Raw genomic sequence first — 19,773 nt, forward strand, 5'->3', positions numbered from 1 at the left:
CTTCGAAGAAGAATGAGGAGAGAATAGGACTTATTACAAAGTTATGGTAACTAAAGCTGTTTTTAGCAAGTCACAGTCAAATGCAACAGCATAAAGAGCATAGAAACAGAAAAATGCATATGTGGAGACTTAACACATGATGGAGGTGTTATGGCAGATTAGTGGGGAAATGGAGCTAGGACAATTAACTATCTATAATGGATAAGAAATTGAAGTCTCCATCTCATATCATATATAAAAATTTCAATTCTACATAAACGACTTTAATATCAAAAGCAAAAATTTTATACTTTTATATGAAAATATGGATAAACATATATTCTGACGTCAGAGTACTAAAATTATTATTATTTTTTGGTGGCATCTTCAGCATGTGGAAATTCCCGGGCCAGGGATGGAAACTGCACCACGGTAGCCACCAGAGTTACAGCAGTGACAACTCCAGATCCTTAACCACTAGGCCACCAGGGAATGCCCTAAGATTATTATTATTATTATTTTGTCTTTTTGCCATCTCTTGGGCCACTCCTGTGACATATGGAGGTTCCCAGGCAAGGGGTCTAATCGGAGCTGTAGCCACCAGCCTACACCAGAGCCACAGCAATGTGGGATCCGAGACGCATCTGCAACCTACACCACAGTTTATGGGCAACGCCAGATCCTTAACCCATTGAGCAAGGCCAAGGATCAAACCCTCAACCTCAGGGTTCCTAGTCGGATTCGTTAACCACTGCGCCACGACGGGAAGTCCCCTAAGATTATTTTTTAAGGCAACTAGATAATCATGAAATAGTCCTAAATGATTAATTGTAAGATGACAATCATAAGATACATTTTGACAAATTCTGCTATATTAAAATTAAGAGCTTGTATTTATTAAGCTTCTTTAATGTGAAAAGACAAGATACAAACTGGTAGGTGACTTGTTTCATTGAGGGAACAGTGTCAAGCATAGGAAAGAACTCCTGCAAAAAAAAAGACAAGCCAATAGAAAAATAGACACAAAATATAAACTACATATGTTTACATAAATATAAATATAAATTACATATAACTACATATGTTTCTTTGCACTTCACAGGCAAAGAAACATATGCAGTTGATAAATATATGAAGAGATGCTCAACTTTACTTTTATTTAGGGAAATGCAAATCAAGACCACAGTGAGATAACATTTCATTGTGGTAAAACAAAAAATAATATGATATTTACCATTTTAACCATTTTAAATTCTACAATTTAGTGGCATAAAGTACAGTTGAACAACCTGGGGGTTAGGGACACAGACCCACAAATAGTGGAAAATTTGAGCATAACTTTATAGTCAGCCCTCCATATCAGTGGTTCTGCATCTGTGGATTCAACCAACTGTGGATTGTATAGTGTGTGTATTTATTGAAAAGAATCTGCATATAAGTTGATAAACCCAAGTTGTTCAAGGGTCGACTGTACATTCACAATATTGTATAATGGTCATTACTACCTAGCTCCAGAACTTTTTCATCACCACCAAAAGGAAACTCATATTCTCTAAGAATTCACTCTCCATTCAAACTTTTTCCCAGCCCCTGGCAACCGCTAATACTTGTTTCCTCTCCGCACATTTGTCTATTGGATATTTCAAGTAAATGGAATCTACGACATCTAGTCTTTTGTTTTTGGTTACTTTCATTTAGCATAATATTTTATTTATTTATTTACTTTTTAAGGCTGCACCCATGGCATATGGAGGTTCCCAGACTAGGGGTCCAATTATGATAAATGAATTATGATAAATGCCGCCATGCAGATAAATCTTTAAAACATTATGACAGAGTTCCCTTTGTGGCTTAACAGTTAACGAACCCGACCGGGATCCAGGAGAATGCGGGTTCGATCCCTGGCCTTGCAGTGGGCTAAGGATCTGGCGATACCAGGAAAAAGTTCTGGAGCTAGATAGTGATGACCATTATACAATGTCCGGCCTATGCTACAGCCGCAGCAACACAGGATCTGAGCTGCGTCTGCAACCCATACCACAGCTCACAGAAATGCAGGATCCTTAACCCACTGAGTGAGGCCAGGGATCGAACCTACATCCTCATGGGTACTAGTCTGGTTTGTTAACCACTGAGCCACGAAGGGAACTCCAGCATAATGTTTTAAAGATTTATCTATATGGTGGCACTTATCATAATTCATTCCCTCTGTGCCTGAATATTCTATTGCACAGATATACCTTGTTTATCCAGTCATCAGATGTTAGATATCTGGGTTATTTCCATCTTTTGGCTACTGAGAATAATGTTTTTATGAATATTAGATAACATTTATACTTATTTGACTGGCAAGAAATTAAAACTAGATAATATCAAGTGCTAAGGGGACCTCTTTAAGACTATTTTGCTGGTGGGGATGTAAATTTGTTTAATCATGTTGCAAAATAGCATTATCTTGTGAAATTGAATTTTTACATCCTCTATGACAGAGCAGTAGCATTTCTAGATATATACCCATGAGAAACTTTAGCATATAAGTACCAGGTTTTTTTTTTTTTTTTTTTTTTTTTTTGTCTTTTTGCCTTTTCTTGGGCCGCTCCCTCGGCATATGGAGGTTCCCAGGCTAGGGGTCGAATCGGAGCTGTAGCCACCGGCCTACACCAGAGCCACAGCAACGCTGGATCCGAGCCGCGTCTGCAACCTACAGCACAGCTCATGGCAACGCTGGATCCTTCAACCCACTGAGCAAGGCCAGGGACCGAACCCTCAACCTCATGGTTCCTAGTCAGATTTGTTAACCACTGCGCCACGACGGGAACTCCAGATTTTTTTTTTTAAAATGGGAGAAAAAACCAGCATGTTGGTATGTTGAAGAATTGATTACATAGACAAGAGAGAAAAAAAGATTTGGGTAGGGGAAAGAATTTCTAAAGAATCTGATTTCTCAGACACAGCCTGGATTTGTGTCCCACTTTTAGAAGGTGCTGTACAGTTTTATCTATCGTTCTCTTGCTCTTCTTAAACTGCTGGATCAAACACCATGTCAACCAAGCACCCAAAGGATATCTATTATACCTACTGTAACTCCTATAGAGCATTTGATTGGTCTACTTTATATATCACCACAGACATCAGATCCAACTTAACTTATGCCTCAACTCACAATTATGTGGGAGTCAAAATGAACCAATTAGAGTTACAGGCAAAAACATGGTAAGTTTACTACATGTAGCATGATATCCTTTTTAAGAATGCTTAATACAAGTAAAATTAAACAACATATTGCTTAGACATACTATATATGTAATAACATAAGTGCAAAATTACAAAATTCGGGACAATGATTACTTCTGGGAGAGAACAGGAATACAAGGAGAAAAAGAGCACATAGATCTCAATCACTGGTAATCTCCTAGTTTAGTGGTGCTCAAACTTCAGAGCCACCTACAAAACTTACTAGAATCTGACTGCTGGGTACACCCGCAGAGTTTTTGATTCAGGAGGGGAAGGTGGGGCCTAAGAATATACATTTCTAACAAGGTTCCAGATGCTGCTAGTGCTGCTCTTTTAAAACCACATTTAGAGAACCACTTCTAGTTCTTAGGGTAGATTCTGGGTTCACAGGTTTTCCATTCCACTTTATTAAAAGTGGTTATTTACGTTATAAAGGGGAAAAAAAAGATGGCTGTAGACCAAAGATGAGAGTATGTCATGAAGCAAGGATTAATAGTAATCCAAAGTGTCCTCTTCCAAGAGCTAGGGTTCCCCTACTAAAGCAAACTGAAAAAACATTGCTCTAGAAGAAACTCAAGACCACTTAAGGAAAATTACTAACAACTATTTTGAGAAATAAATTTGAAAACTGCTTCTTCCTTAGGTGCACAGTGACAACGTATTGCATTTCAGCTTTCTGGATCTCAATAATCTTTTGCAAAGACTGGGCACATCACTTTTACCTCTTGTTGACTCAACAAAAATTGTGGAGAAAAGATTTCCCCTTTTCGGTTCTTATCCTTCCTTCTGGTGCTTTAAGTCATTATCTTTCTTCCTTTTGTCCCTCCTCACTTTTGGATTTACTGTGCCCGACAGGTTCTGAAATAAAATTTACATGGTATTTCAAATCCCAACGTTGACCAGGACACATGTAGAAGGTATACTCTTGCAATGTGGCAACCTCTGACTTGTGCTTGAGAAATGCCTGAACATAGAATTCTTGCCTATAGGACCCTCAACCTGGCGGAAAAAATCCGACCCATAAATATAAAATTACAGTCGAAAGCAGGACACGCAGTATGTTACGGCAAGATTTTTCTGCTTTCATAACCTTTCTTACACCCAGCTCCTCCAAGCTATCTTTCTTGCGCGCTTCCACAATTCACAACCGCGATATCAGAGGCCAGCAGAGGCAGGAGCGCGGGCGTGGCGGTGGAGGGCGGGCGCTCGGGCCGGAGTTCATTGGCTTTTCGGCCGGAAGCGGCGGTGCAGCCTGGCTGCGCATGCGCCTCTCACACGTGCTTCTAGAACGCCCCCCTCTGCCGCTTCACCCCCGCCAGCATCATGCTGCGAATTTCTGCTTTTCAGCTGCTGGGACGCAGGGGGGCGAGTAGGGTCTGGAGCTTGGAGGACTTTAGCCTACGCCACTACAGCTCGGGCGCTCCGAGTGTCCGCGAGGATACTCGCGACGCGCGCGCCTACTTCACGACACCCATTTTCTACGTGAACGCGGCGCCGCACATCGGGCACCTGTACTCCGCGCTTCTGGCAGACGCCTTGTGCCGCCACCATCGCCTCCGAGTTTCCAGCGCCGCCGCCACGCGATTCTCCACTGGTACCGACGAGCACGGCCTGAAGATTCAGCAGGCAGCAGCCACTGCGGGCCTGGCCCCGTCCGAGCTGTGCGACAGAGTCTCTGCCCAGTTCCAGCAGCTTTTCCGGGAGGCTGACATCTCCTCCACCGACTTCATCCGCACCACGGAGGCTCGGCACCAGTTGGCTGTGCAACATTTCTGGGGGGTGCTGAAGACTCGGGGTCTTCTCTACAAGGGACTCTATGAAGGTTGGTATTGCGCCTCTGACGAGTGCTTCTTGCCTGAAGCCAAGGTCACCAGGCAGCCGGGCCCGTCGGGGGATTTGTGTCCTGTGTCTCTGGAGAGTGGGCATCCGGTCTCCTGGACTAAGGAAGAAAACTACATTTTCAGGCTTTCCCAGTTCCGGGAGCCTCTCCAGCGGTGGCTGAGGGGCGACCCGCAGGCCATCACCCCGGAGCCATTCCATCGCGCAGTCCTCCAGTGGCTGGACGAGGAGCTGCCGGACCTATCCGTCTCTCGAAGGAGGAGCCACTTGCACTGGGGCATTCCGGTGCCCGGGGACGATTCGCAGACCATCTACGTCTGGCTGGATGCCTTGGTCAACTACCTTACTGTAATTGGCTACCCGAACGCTGAGTTCCAATCCTGGTGGCCGACCACCTCTCATATCATAGGCAAGGACATTCTCAAATTCCATGCTATTTATTGGCCTGCCCTCCTCTTAGGGGCCGGCATGAGCCCACCACACCGCATCTACGTCCACTCCCATTGGACTGTCTGTGGCCAAAAGATGTCTAAGAGCTTGGGCAACGTGGTGGATCCCAGGACTTGCCTTGACCGCTATACCGTGGATGGCTTCCGCTACTTTCTTCTTCGGCAGGGCATCCCCAGCTGGGACTGTGATTACTATGATGAAAAGGTGGTTAAGTTGTTGGATTCCGAGCTGGCAGACGCTTTGGGAGGTCTTTTGAACCGGTGCACTGCCAAAAGAATAAATCCTTCTGGGACCTATCCGGCTTTCTGCACTACGTGCTTTCCCAGTGAGCCAGGGTTGGTGGGGCCATCCGTTCGAGCTCAGGCAGAGGACTATGCTCTGGTGAGCGCAGTGGCAACTCTACCCAAGCAGGTAGCAGACCACTATGATAATTTTCAGATCTATAAAGCTTTGGAGGCCGTATCCAGCTGTGTCCGGCAAACAAATGGCTTTGTACAAAGGCATGCACCGTGGAAGTTGAACTGGGAAAGCCCAATAGATGCTCCCTGGCTGGGTACTGTGCTTCATGTAGCCTTGGAATGTTTGCGAGTGTTTGGAACTTTGCTCCAGCCTGTCACCCCAAGACTGGCTGACAAGCTGCTGTCTAGGTTGGGGGTCTCTGCCACAGAGAGGGGCCTTAGAGAGCTCTATTTCTTGCCTCGATTTTATGGACATCCATGCCCTTTTGAAGGGAGGAGGCTGGGACCTGAAACTGGTGTGTTGTTTTCAAGACTGGACCAGTCAAGGGCCAGGCTGGTAAATGCCCATAAGACCTAGAGACCCACTTCTTATTAGCTTGTGGTAGAAAAGCAAATGTGTTATTTTCTTAATTTTCATTTTCAGGGAAATTACACTAATGCTTTCTAAAGTGGTGCATCAAATGAGCACATAAGCAGTGTCCCTGTGAAAAGAGGCTTGTAGCCTTTCAGGAGCCAGCTCCCTACTCCTCAGTTCTCTGTGTCCATTAACCACTGTCCTTTGCATCCCAGTGTCCTTAAGATGTCTCAAGGGGAAATATGGGTAAGAGACAACTTTGTTGATACTGTTCCTTCTCATTGTGCCTCCTTCCAAACACAGTTATGTTATTTGCCCAGACTACCTCTTATGGCTTGTTTTTCATTGGCCTGGCCTCTGCTGGGCAAATTAATGAGTGGGGGTTGGAGGCCCCTACCTCAGCTTTTAATTTGTTATATATGTTGGGTCACCTGTTAAAAAGAGATTGTTTCATTAAACCTTTAAAAACCAGTGTTCTAGACTAGATGATTTTTGCCCATGTTTATATTTTCAGTTCTTAACAACCTAGACTCCCTGCTTTGTAGCATTACACTTCAACCAGTAGATGGCTCTAGTCTCACAGATTTAATTATTTAACATTGAGGTTTCAGAATTATTTTTTGTCTTTTGTCTTTTTAGGGCCACACCTGCGGCATATGGAAGTTCCCAGGCTAGGGGTCGAATTGGAGCTACAGCTGCTGGCCTACACCTGAGCTACAGCAACGCCAGATCCGGGCCTCATCTGCGACCTACACCACAGCTCACAGCAACGCTGGATCCTTAACCCACTGAGCAAGGCCAGGGATCAAACCCGAAACCTCATGGTTGCTAGTCAGATTCGTTTCCACTACACTACGACAGAAACTCCAAGGTTTCAGAATATTAAGAGTAAGTTTGCTGCTTGCTAATGCATAATTTAAAGAAATATTTTATTTCTTTTCTTACAATAAGGATAACTGCAACCACTGTTGTTTTACAGAAAGCAATAAAAGAAGATCGGAATCCTGTTTTTTTCAGACTACTGAAAAAAGGACATTTACTCTATTAAATGTTTAGTAAGCTAATAAGTAAATATATCAAGTTTGTTTGGACTATCATAAATTCTAAAACTCTCTTGAAGAACTTAGTATGTTAAAAATTTTTAAAACTTTGATAATATTAGGTTTACTGGTATGATTTAAAAGTTCCTAAGTACCTTATTCAGATCTGTTCTGTTGCATTTGTTGAAGGTGATGGTGAAGGGAGGAAATGATCAATGCTCCAGGAATCTCAAACGGATTTAGGGATCACTCCAAGGCTCCATAAGAGAACATCACAGAGAAGATGTTAAGGTATCAATTTATGCAATGACTGCAACACAGTAAAGCCAACATTATATCCCATAGGTGATTGGATAGCTAGGGCAAAGTTTAAAATGAGAACTTGCCTTGAGATATCCATTCTAAGCATGGTAGCAAGCAGAGAGGGCTCACTATGAAGTAAACTATTGTGCTGGTAGTTCCCCCAGATTTATTCTGGATGGTACTGTTCAGCTCCAGTTTCTGTTTATTAATTGGTGTGGTGAGAGATTTCTGGTTGCTTGGAAACATAGCTTAGAAAAGAATGCTTGAAGGCATTCTAAATGTGTAAGGGCCATTTATACCAATGTTCCTTCAGATCCTCCTTATTCTTCATGATGGAATCCTGGGCTTTCCATATGACATATTCCAGTTACTTGCTGGGATTACTAGGGTAGATTACTGGGATCTAGGATGGAGTGTAATTATCTCCTAGGGCTTGATAGCAGAGTAATGAAAGAGATGGGATATGTTTACATGAATGAAGGAAAACAGACTTGGAAAACCAGTGTTGATAGCCTGTGCCTTCTAAGCACCATTATAAGTCTTATAGTTCCTATCATGAACTGAGGGACAGTGTCTTCCACTTGAGTGATCTTCCCTATGGACTAATGCTGGTCAGTACACTGGACCTTGGCTTGCTGGGTGTTAATGGAATTCCTTTTGTGCCGTCTGTCATTTGTGTAGGCACTTAACTGCTACCAGGATATTTGTGGTATTGGAGGACACAGGAAAACAGAGGAATCAAAGAGAAGAGGGCATAATTATTAGAGAAGACAGGATATTTGAGTGTGAAATATGCTAAGTTGGATATAACTTATTCTGTGGTGATATGGAAGATGAACCAGTTGGATTCTCTGTATTAGGCAAAATAGGTAAAGCAGATATCCTTTGGGTACTAAGTTGATGTGTTCAGTTTGATCCAGCAGTTTAAGAATCGCAAGTGGAGGATAGGTGAAACTTAAAACTAGAGGGCATGCACTTCCAAGAGAGGACATGCTAACTACTTGTGGGAGATGATGATAACACTTGTAGACATCTAAAAATTCCCCTATTCCAGAACTGCTAACACCTTATCTGGCATCTTGTGGATTCCTTGACCATAAAGGAAGTTTCTTCCAAATACTACTGTTAGGCCCTCAAATATTCATTTTTGAGTATTCTTGCAGGCAGTGTTGCAGAGGTGAGAGAGCACTAATCAGGTGTTCACAGGATGTCACGTTAAAGTAATGATAAGCTGTCAACCCACTAGACCATAGTCCTATCTATGAAGTCATGCAAGAAGTTGTGGGCAATGTATATGGGACCATTGTATATTATATTGTATATTGTATGACTTACAAGCAAAATCATCAAATAGACACCTTAGACTAAGTCAGAAGATCTGTGGTTATATGCGGATCAATATTAGGCGGGAACAGTCACAGTTACAGTCTCATTTCATTGAAACTCACACTTACTCTGGAAGTAGGCCTCATTATTTTTCTTACCTACCTGTGTGGCTCTGTATGGGCTGAGAAGAGTCAGGTAAATTGAATATTGAGTTGATGCACTCAAGAAGGCTTAGGCTGGGACATGGGCTCTGAGGCACAGGCCTTTTATTCCCCCCATAGTTGCACCTGTGATTGGCACATAACTCTTTAGATCTAGGGAGTTCCGAAACTGAAGTAAAGACAGTAGTTGGTTAGGTTGTGGGCCTCCAACTAGGATGACTTAAAATCATGAAGTAGCTTGGGTAGAAGGTGACAGTACTAACCATTTATCAGACTATTTCCTGGGCATTGTGGTAGGAATGGTCTTCTGGCTCTCTGACTGCTCCACATCTGAGTGAGTGTGTAGTTGTAGTGTCAGACTACATTAGTGTAACCTTGAGTTATGGTGGGGAGGCCATAACTTGGTCCATAAAGCTGCTGTATGATAATCTATAACTGCCTCCTAAAGGCAGTTCCCTCCTATCCATAGTTCTACCAGATGTAGAACAACTGTTCTTGCTGGTGAGGTATGGGAGTCTGTAAACCTTGATGGGTCCTTGCCCTCATCTTTGACCAGAATGAGTAGTATCAGTGGACGTAAAAGGGTGTGGACCTATTGGCAGTCATGTGTCTGCAAAAGTCAACTAGTTCAGGGAGCTTAGGGTTGGGGGAATCTAGGACACAAGTTGGGGTAAACAAGAGTACAGGTTAGGGGGATTAATTCTGGAAGAATACCATAGAGTCCCTTATAGAACTAAGAGTATGAAATATATCATTTCAGCACAACACAGCTGGCTCTGCCTCTTCCTTTTTTTTTTTTTTTTTAATCTTTTTGGTCTTTTTGTCCTTTTAGGGCCACACCCACGGCACATGGAGGTTCCCTGGCTAGAGGTCTAATTGGAGCTGTTGCTACCAGCCTACGCCAGAGCCACAGCAACACCAGATCCAAGCCTGAGTCTGTAACCTACACCACAGCTCATGGCAACGCCAGATCCTTAACCCACTGAGTGACGCCAGGGGTCGAACTCACAACCTTATGGTTCCTAGTTGGATTTATTTCCACTGCGCTACAACGGGAACTCCAGCCCCTTCCTTTTGAAGGAGCTTTGGATAGGACTGGTTAACTTCTATCAGTAATAACATGCTAAATTTGGAGGTTAGTATTGCTGGGAGGGCCAGAACAGTAACAACCAAGTTAATTAAGGTTAATTAGTGGGCAGACACAACCTAGAATAGATTTACAAGGAGATCCCGCTGAATAGCATTGAGAACTATGTCTAGATACTCATGTCGCAACAGAAGAAAGGGTGGGGGAAAAAACTGTAACTGCAATGTATACATCTAAGGATGACCTGACCCCCTTGCTGTACAGTGGGAAAATAAAAAAAAAAAAAAAAAAAAAGGTTAATTAGTGGGGATTTTAACCTTTCAAGAAGAGTGTCTTATTCTTTTTTGAGGCAGATGATAGAAGCCCAGCCTAAGCTGCTTTTTTCTATTATCAAGAACTACTTTGAGTTGAGGGGAAGGGACTAACCAGTTTAGAAATGAGATGGACTCCTCCTTAGTTTTTAGACAGCCCTGTAGTTTTTAAGTAATCCTTAGCTACCTCTAAATCCACAGAATTAAATGGAGCCATCTAATGGAATAGGTGATCATTTTGAAAATACTCTACTTAAGCTTTTATAACATTGATCAGTTTGTACTTTTATTTCCATGATGAAGAAAGGGTATCTTCTTATGGCCTTAACAACTAGAAATAATACACTCTCTACTGTGCCTCTTCTCTTGAATAGCTATTGAGAGTGTCATCCTTACTTGGATCTTTGCTAAAGTAAGGCGAGGCTATGGAATAGAAATTCACCCTTGGCTGCAAACTGAATTTTACTGCCATTTGGTCTGTGATAGTTTAGTCACTATGGATTTTAAAGTCCACAGCTCCTCACTTAAGAACAAAATGGTATGAAATGTCAGGTTGTTTCAAGAAACCAAATGTATGATCTGCAAGAAGAAAATTCTAGCTCCAAGAGAGATGAGCCCTGCTTTGAAGTCATTAAGGAATTTTGGATGAAACATCTATGGAGGGCTCAATGTGTAAGCTGGAGGGTCAGCTCTAGGAATAACTGTGGAAATGGGTGATGCCAATTTTCTTAGTGTATGGCATGAGTAAATATGGTACTAACCTCCCTACGCTAAAGCCATGCTTTGTACATACAGCCCCTCATTAGTTGACAGTCACTGGTCTGTGGGACTAAACATGAAGATGAACCTTTAGGAACTAGTTTATGATTGACTGTTAACAGATTGGAATTGTTTTATTCTCTTAATTCAGTACATTCAATAACAATGTGACTAATTACACATTTTTTTCCTGATTAAAATATTTTAAAAAGGGTAATAACATTTAGTTTGGAACACATTAAATATGAAAGCATCAGTAACTTGGCTTCCTTTGAACCGATTTAGAAATGTCTATTGGTTAAAAGGCTTTAGTAAATATTAAAAATATGAAATTAAAAAGCATGTTACATAATTTCATTAACCACTAAAATAATACAAACAATATATTTCTTCCTAAGCAGATGAAATGTTAAAGAAGACTCAATCCAATAGAAGACAGGGAGGAAAAAGGAAGGTCAATGAAAAATATGGTAAAAGAAAACTCATAATAAGATGGTAGAAAAAAATACAAATATATCAGTAATCATAATAAAACCAAATATTATAGGATGAACTTTTGTCAAAAGAAAGCAATATTCAAGCTTAAATTTTGAAAGTTAGCTATGTATAGTTAAAAGGTATATACTAAAATATAATAGAAAATAACACATGAAGGAGCACCAGGCATATATTAACCAAAAGAAAGCTGGTATCATAATGTTAGTAGATAACCTATTTTGAGGGGAAAACCATTACCAAAGGTAAAGTGAGACTTAAGGAATAATGTACTAAGTTGTAACAATTATGACCTTGTATGATCTAACAACAGCCTCAAAATGTAAAAATTTAAAATTGAAAATGACAAGAAACGTTCAAGTTTGGTAAGAAATGAAACTGCCATTTGTGGGTTCAGAGAAACCAGGCAATGGGAAAGATATAATAACTCATACTAGACATTAGCTTTTCTGTCTTTAATGCTCATTACCAAGTGTATCATCACTGCTAAGTGTAGAAAAAAAAAATGAAAAACTTAACAGGTAAGATTTTGTGACTCTAAAACTTTTGTCTTTTTCCATGCCTGCCTCTGTGAAAATAACAACATGCTTTTTGAATAGAAATGTCAGCAGTTATACCTGTTCAGTAAGTCTTCTCTGGATTATCAAAAGAGGAGGATCCCATCGCCATAATTTGCCAAATTTTCTAGTTGTTGGTTCAGTAATAAGTGAAGGTGAAGGGAGAGAACCACTAGTTCAGTGTTCCTTATTTGTGTCCTCTCATTTACTTTTTCTTTTTGTCTTTTTGCCATTTCTTGGGCCGCTCCTGCGGCATATGGAGGTTCCCAGGCTAGGGGTCTAATCAGAGCTGTAGCCGCTGGCCTACAGCAGAAACACAGCAACACGGGATGCAAGCCATGTCTGCAACCTACACCACAGCTCACGGCAACGCCCGGATCGTTCACCCACTGAGCAAGGTCAGGGATTGAACCTCAACCTCATGGTTCCTAGTCAGATTTGTTAACCACTGCGCCATGACAGGAACTCCCTCTCATTTACTTTTCCATCAACTTTATGAAGTATTATTCTAACTCTGTTTAACTGATAAGAAATTGAGACACAGCGTGATTAAGTAACTTGGCTATTACAGCTTGTAAAATGAGAGCCCCAGACTCAAACTTGTTTTAGTGGCAGAGCCTCACATTATCCTCAGCACCAACACCATGACAGTCCCTGAGTGCATACTGGGCATTATATTGTGGGGAAGAGGAGGTAGTAAAGTCAGGTCCAGAGATCTGAAGAGGGTAAGTCTAAATAAGAATCCTTGGTTGAAACATAGCAATGAGTGTTTCAAGACAAGAAATGAGTTCTTGATAGCTAGCTTATGAAACAGATGATTGACAAAAAATACTTACCTTATCATGAAATGTATTTCTCTTTTGCTTTCAATGGGTTTCCTTTATATCTGAAGCCTGCTATGTGTGCTGGTGTAAATTGTTAAAGATTTTAATAACTCTATAGGCTCTTTCTTTTTCCTTAAGATTATTTTGTTATTTTTAGAACAGTGTTCCAAATTTTTTTTTTTTTTGTCTTTTTGCCTTTTCTTGAGCCTCTCCCGCAGCATATGGAGGTTCCCAGGCTAGGGGTCCAATAGGAGCTGTAGCCACCGGCCTACGCCACAGCAACATGGGATCCGAGCCGCGTCTGCGACCTATACCACAGCTCACGGCAACGCTGGATCCTTTAACCCACTGAGCAAGGGCAGAGATCGAACCTGCAGCCTCATGGTTCCTAATCAGATTCGTTAACCACTGTGCCACGACGGGAACTCCCAGTGTTCCAAATTTTTGAATCCAGCAGTTCTCTAAGTAAAACTATGAATCTGAGTATTTAAAAGCAACATTTTACTAATTAATTCCTTAAATACATATTTGTCACTGAACATAAAAACATTAATATTCAAGTTTATTTGAATTAGCTATTGTAGTAACAAAGCCAGAGAATTTTATTAGAGGTCACAAATACTGAAACTTTTAATACATACAGTTTTAATACAAATGAACTTATTAAAAGAGCCATCTATTTACTACAATTTAAGTTCTGTGAATTTACTGAACATTTATTACTATATTCTTACGACATCTTTCCTAACAAGCCTGCAGGAGCCAGATTAAATGCCCTTGACTCCAGTTTTTACCAAAGCAAATACCCTGTTAGCTAAAATGCCATATATTGGATAATTCCTGGTAAATTATATCTATGTTATATATGACATTTAAGTCACATTTTAACTTCAACAAATTAGAGTTTTTATTATGAATTGCATAAAGGACACTATGTCATATTTTACTTTAAAAATGAAATGTAGCTAAAGTTGGACATGGGCTACACTTTGAAGAAGTTCAGGATGAAACCTATGTATATATAGATGTTTTGGCTCTCATCTAAACTGTATTTTTAAAATGCATCAAAAGGTATGAAAGTCCTTGCTAATTTGGAAGCCAAGAACATCGACATCTTTATTTTACATTTTAAATAATTTCTTTAGAATTCTGTTTAAATTCAAGTTATGTAGTCCCATAGTTAGCAAGACATGATGGATACTTTTCCAGTATTTTTTGCATGGTAGATTTTTGACTTGCTGATGGAATTAGACTGATGTATTATAAAAAATATCCTATATAGCATTTTTAAGATTACTTTTAGAAATCACTTAGTAAGGAATTTATAAGGCTTTCATAAAGCAAAGAGTCTGCAATCTTGGTAAACTGAAATTATTATATTAATGCTTTACATTTAACTTTTTATAAAAATTATTTTATGTAAACTCCTTCCATTTTTAAAAAGTAAAACTTTTTAGCCCTGAGTTTGGTTTCATTTTACAACTCATTACAGGAATGTAATTAAATAAATTAAGCCACAATGTGTAAGAAGCCTGTTTTGGTATTATAGAAGAAAATCATTAAGTACTAAAATAAAATGAATTATTGAAAATGTGTATAGTTAATAGCATGAAAGGTGATGGCTGGGTTTTCACACCATTTTAAGATCTGGAAGAAGTATTTTTTGTTGAACGTAAAGGAAATATTTTTACCATTCATTATATTATCTGATCTAGTTAAAAAAAAAACTATTAGTTAATAATCCTCAAAGTTTTTTCTTACTAAAATATTGTCCATATAAAAATCAGCTTCTACAACGTAGAAGCTTCATAACAGATTTTAAATAAAACATTTTTGGTTGTATCTGATGTCATAAACTGAGTTTTCTAGCCTAAGGAGAATATATAGCACTTCTTCCTTTTTTCATAATCCATGGAGACCATCTAAAAGTGGAGCTGTCAAAAACCGGGGCACAAAAACCAATATAAATGGGTTACTGTGTGTAGTAGCTAAGTGTAAAAATTAGGAAATCAACCTGATCTCAGATAGAAAAACAAAGGAAAAATAGTGAAAATATATTGCTTAACATCTAGTGTATTGTGAAAGGGGACTAGCCAAGTTCAACCAAGTTATTAAAACTCATCATTTGTAAGTTTGTAGAGGTAGATGTTTTAAATATTCAATATGTGAAGGTAAGTAAGTCTGAGCTTGAGTTTTAGACAGGTCATTTTATAAAGCTAGACATATAGCTAGCACACAGGCTTAAAAATGTATTTGGTAAGCTGAGTTTTCATTTTTCCTTTGGCGTAGACATTAGGATATGAAATGTGTTATTTTATTGAAAGCTATTCTCACAAACAGCTGGATATAGCCTGAATAAAATAATCCTAAGGTTGACTTTACTAGTTGGTATTTGGGTATGTATAGGAGAGGAAAAATTTACATCTATTAGTACCTGTTTAAAAATAGTTTGCATAATAGGTCAGATACTAATAAAGATTTAGAAAGTTTCCTTTAGCAACAGCTAAAGATATGTAAGTGGATATTGTATACGTTTCTTTGCTTTGGTGCCACATTAGACATGTTAAAAACAAAGATCCTAAATATGATTAGCAAGAAACACATTGAAAGTATTAAAAATCATCTTACAAATTGTTAGTATATACTTTACAATTATTGTCCTTTAGATGTTTTCTCCAAAATACCAAAGGGGGAAAAAAGATATGCTTTTTTTAGGTAATATTTTTTATATTATTTGAATTTTTTTTTTGTATGCCTTTATGTACTATCTTTGGTTGTTTTAGAACTATATGAGGCTAAGCATGAGGGGTTAGACTCCATATCATATTATATCATGACTTCTAATAAAAAGGACCTTGATAATTAAAAGCTAAAACATTGAAATCTTTTATAGTTATTAAAGCTGTTTTTGCTATCATGGAATATATCACAATTTAAGCAGAGCAGGTTTTTTTGGTACTAATGAACTCATACCACCGCCGTTTTTTCTTTATTTTATCTGGAGAGAAAATGTAAGTAATATATATCTTTAAAGAACTGAATGAATGCACTGTGGAAGTACATCAGTACGTTTTGGTAAAGGGCACAATTGCCTACAATATATTAGCTAAGAAAAACACTAATGTAAATCTTTTTTGAAGCAAAATGCAATTATTCTTAGACTTTCGAAATTTATAAAATTTTAGAACAAAAATGCCTTGGTATATACTGAATAAACCTGGATTATAAATATGCGATTAAAATGTATACTGAAAACATCAGACAAGTGGAGTATTAAATTGTTTCATGATCTTTTTGACTAGGGCTCTAATTATAGAACACTGGACTGTAACATACAGCATGCTACTTTGAAAATAAATGTAGCAAAATAAAATATTCTCAATGGATGGACTGGCTTTTGGATGTGCCAGAATATTCTTTATATTATTTATTCTATAAACATGCTATTACATTTTATTCCTCAACCTAAATATTTCAGCCCAGAAACATTTTGGTGATATACTCCAAAAATATATACATCAATGGATAGTTCATTATTCTTTATGAGACAGGATTAAAAAAATTGACTCATTATAACTTGGTTATCTTCTAATAAAGTTTTAATATAACATTTTTATTCTTTCCTAACAGAAATGCAAACCAACTTTAGTTCTTGGAGTGGACATGAAATTAAAATTGTGAAAAAAAAAAAGATTCTACAATACTAATTGTGCAAATTTAAATAATGTTAGAATAAATTTCCATGAAGTCAACTTATTGCATATTTATATAAAATGTTTGTTCCTTTATTATTAGCCCAATCTTCTATAAAAGGAATATAATGTTTTGGCAGAAGAAAGTTGGAATATATTTTAAATAGGCAGCATTTAAAGAAAAGTTGGCATGACCATTCTTTAAAAAGTTCTACTTAGTGTGGTGTTTTTTAATGATAAACTTTTCCAGTTCTCTAAGAGCAATCAAGCTTTGTATTTAAAAGGTGGAATGTAATGTTTTGGTTAAGTTTTGTTTAGTTAAAGTTAATGTTTTGAAAGTCTAGAAACCTCACAAACTAAGACCTGAATGAAAGATAAAAAGGAATATTGACAGTGTTAAAGGGAAAAATATGTATTGAACTAGACATGATATATGCACCGAATACTTGTACTTGGCTAAGATGCTCTAAGAACCCTTATACTTCTTGTATGAATAACAAAAGCGGGTCAGAAGTAGATATGGAGATATTTGTCAGTATATTTAACAATAGTGTCAACTTTGGCTTTAGTAATTGGTATAAATAAATGGTCATAACATGACAGATTTCCAGATATTATATATACAAATTGTTTTTATATGTATTAATATCTGGCAAAATTTCTAATGTAAACCTAAAATCTGAAATGTTTTATCAAAAACATTTGGTAAAATATACACAAACCTAAATACAGTGAAAACAAAATAATGTGGAAGCTAGAATCTTTTACATACTTTATCTCCTTAACAAGACAGTGTTTTTTGAATTTATGTAATTACAACAAATGGCCTGTTGCTCTGTATATTCTGTATATGCCATGCTATGTCTAACAAATATAAAGCATCTGGGAAAAGAACTGTAAAGTCCAAACACTAAATATGATTTTAAGTGGTTGTACATGACATTATCATGTTGATAAGATAAATGATGACCAAATTTTTCAAACTTTGTCAAGATGCCTGTTTTATAGATATAATCTTTGTTATATTTGTTACAGATTATAAGTCTGTGCTACTAAAGTGTGTGTGAATTAATAAAGGAAACCATGATTTTATCTGTAACTCCAATGTTCTGGCTACTGAGATGTCTTTCCTTAAAAAAGCAAAAACGTTTAACTTTAAGCACACCCAAACCCCTCAAATTTGTTATCAGACCACACATGGGGCTAGTTGTTTTCTATTATTGGATAAAATAATTATCTAAGACTCTACTTAACAGAATCAGTAGAGGAAGGTGGAGTAAGAATTGAATCCTCTGCTCTGAAATCTTTTCTAGGATGAAAGTGTGGGCTTCAAAAATATCGAGGTTGCAAACCTACAGATGAAAGTTGAGAAAAGCTTCTTCTCACAGAATGTAACCTTGGTTCCTATCAAGAGATTTAAAGAAAATTAGGGTTTTAATGCACTTTATTTATTTATTTTTGTCTTTTTAGGGCCGCACCTGCGGCATATGGAGGTTCCCAGGCTAGGGGTTGAATCAGAGCTGTAGCCACCGGCCTACCCCAGAGCCACAGCAACTTGGGATCCAAGCAGCGTCTGCAACCTACACCACAGCCCATGGCAACGCCGGATCCTTAACTCACTGAGTGAGGCCAGGGATTGAACCCACGACCTCATGGTTCCTAGTTGGATTTGTTTCCACTGCGCCACGACAGGAACTCCTTAATGCACTTTAAATGGCTCTTATTTTATAATTACTTAAGGGAAAGATTTAAAAAATAATACTAACTGGGCCTGGATTCTGAGGAGAGAAGGTGTACTTAAGGAAATTCCCGCTAGAAAGAGTAGGCTACCTTACAACCTGCTGCTTCACAGGGAAGCATCCTAGGGCTATTAAAAGAAAAAAAAAAAAACAAAAAAACCTCACTACAAAGGATCTGAGAATAGCCACATCTAATGGTATTTCTAAAATTATTAGGTTATACTTCCTCCTTTGTGCCAGCCCTGAACTTTGGTAAAGATTTGTTAAAAAAAAATGTTTATGTACTTGATGATATACAAAATTAGAGACAGATCCTATGGTTGAGAAAGCAACTATCCAGAGAAAATCAAGGAATTATTAATAAATTTTCAGTTTAACAAAGTAACATTCTACTGTTAAGTAAAACATCCAATGAATAGACTGTTTCAACAAGTCATATTTATTGGATCCTCTGCTGAACATAAGGATTGCTGGAAGTACTGCTTTTCTCAATACAATTAATAGAAAAATTTTAACTAAGGCATCTCTAATGACTAAATGCCTACTTTAGAGCATCAGTGTTTAGTCAAATCCTTTTGTCTAAAAAAACTCATCATTTGCTCTGCTTGCTTAGATGATTTGAGTTTAAATATTATGATTCAAGAAGAATGCATGCATCAAGGAGCTGGGGTTTATCTCATAAAGCTGAATAAAACACTGGAAGTAGCATGTAGCTAAATCAGTTGCCCAGCATGAATGTGATAACAGAAATATAATACCAAGTGTTCTAGTAGTTATTCTAAAAACCCTATTACACTGTTGGTGGGAATGTAAATTGGCGCAATCACTGTGGAAAACAGTATGGAGATTCCTCAGAAAACCAAAAATAGAATTACCATTTGATCCAGCAATCCCACTCCTGGGCATTGATCCAGAGAAAACCATAACTGAAAAAGATACATGTACTCCAATGCACATTGCAGTACTATATACAATAGCCAAGACATGAAAACAACCTAAATGTCCATCCACAGAGCAGTGGATAAAGATGTGGTACATATACTCAATGGAATATTACTCAGCCATTAAAAGGAAAGAAATAGTGGCATTTGCAGCAACATGGATGGACCTAGAAATTATCATGCTAAGTGAAGTCAGTCAGACAGTGAGATACCAACATCAAAT

The 19,773-nt window shown here is 38.4% G+C and overlaps 2 protein-coding genes across 12 annotated transcripts in view; one reads left to right on the forward strand and one right to left on the reverse strand.

The window, feature by feature from the left end:
- The first annotated feature begins 4,492 nt into the window (after positions 1–4,492).
- On the forward strand, positions 4,493–17,975 carry MARS2 (methionyl-tRNA synthetase 2, mitochondrial). Of its 10 annotated transcripts, none has more exons than XR_014830062.1 (4): positions 4,493–6,297; positions 6,385–6,561; positions 7,545–7,646; positions 16,809–17,975. XR_014830062.1 is itself a non-coding variant. In XM_021075717.2 (3 exons), the coding sequence occupies exons 1-2, from the start codon at positions 4,537–4,539 to the stop codon at positions 7,596–7,598; spliced, it is 1,815 nt and encodes a 604-aa protein (XP_020931376.1). In that variant the 5' UTR covers positions 4,493–4,536; the 3' UTR covers positions 7,599–7,646; positions 16,809–17,975. The 10 variants fall into 10 exon arrangements, 4 of the variants coding, with proteins under 4 accessions (XP_020931376.1, XP_084856423.1, XP_020931377.1 ...); XR_014830065.1 differs by having other exon boundaries at positions 4,493–5,706; XR_014830064.1 differs by having other exon boundaries at positions 4,493–5,706; positions 6,385–7,646.
- Positions 16,763–19,773, reverse strand: part of BOLL (boule homolog, RNA binding protein) — a 78,842-nt gene continuing 75,831 nt past the window's right edge. For both annotated transcript variants that reach the window (XR_014830069.1, XM_085000300.1), the window contains one exon: positions 16,763–18,274. Coding sequence is in view for 1 of the 2 variants with exons in the window: in XM_085000300.1 (XP_084856426.1) it covers positions 18,200–18,274 (75 nt within the window). In the remaining variant the exon portion in view is untranslated. The remainder of the gene's footprint in view (positions 18,275–19,773) is intronic.

This window comes from Sus scrofa, chromosome 15 (genome assembly GCF_054392235.1).
Source record: "Sus scrofa isolate SSC_HxYL_T2T_F1_AM1 chromosome 15, Sscrofa_HxYL_maternal_Yorkshire_Landrace_v2.0, whole genome shotgun sequence".
NCBI lineage: Eukaryota > Metazoa > Chordata > Mammalia > Artiodactyla > Suidae > Sus > Sus scrofa.

Coding starts and splice junctions, on each gene's coding strand:
- MARS2 (XM_021075717.2), top strand. CDS start 4,537: ATGCTGCGAATTTCTGCTTTTCAGCTGCTGGGACGCAGGGGGGCGAGT. Junction 6,298..7,544: donor ACCAGTCAAGGGCCAGGCTG/GTAAATGCCCAT, acceptor CATTTGTTGAAG/GTGATGGTGAAGGGAGGAAA.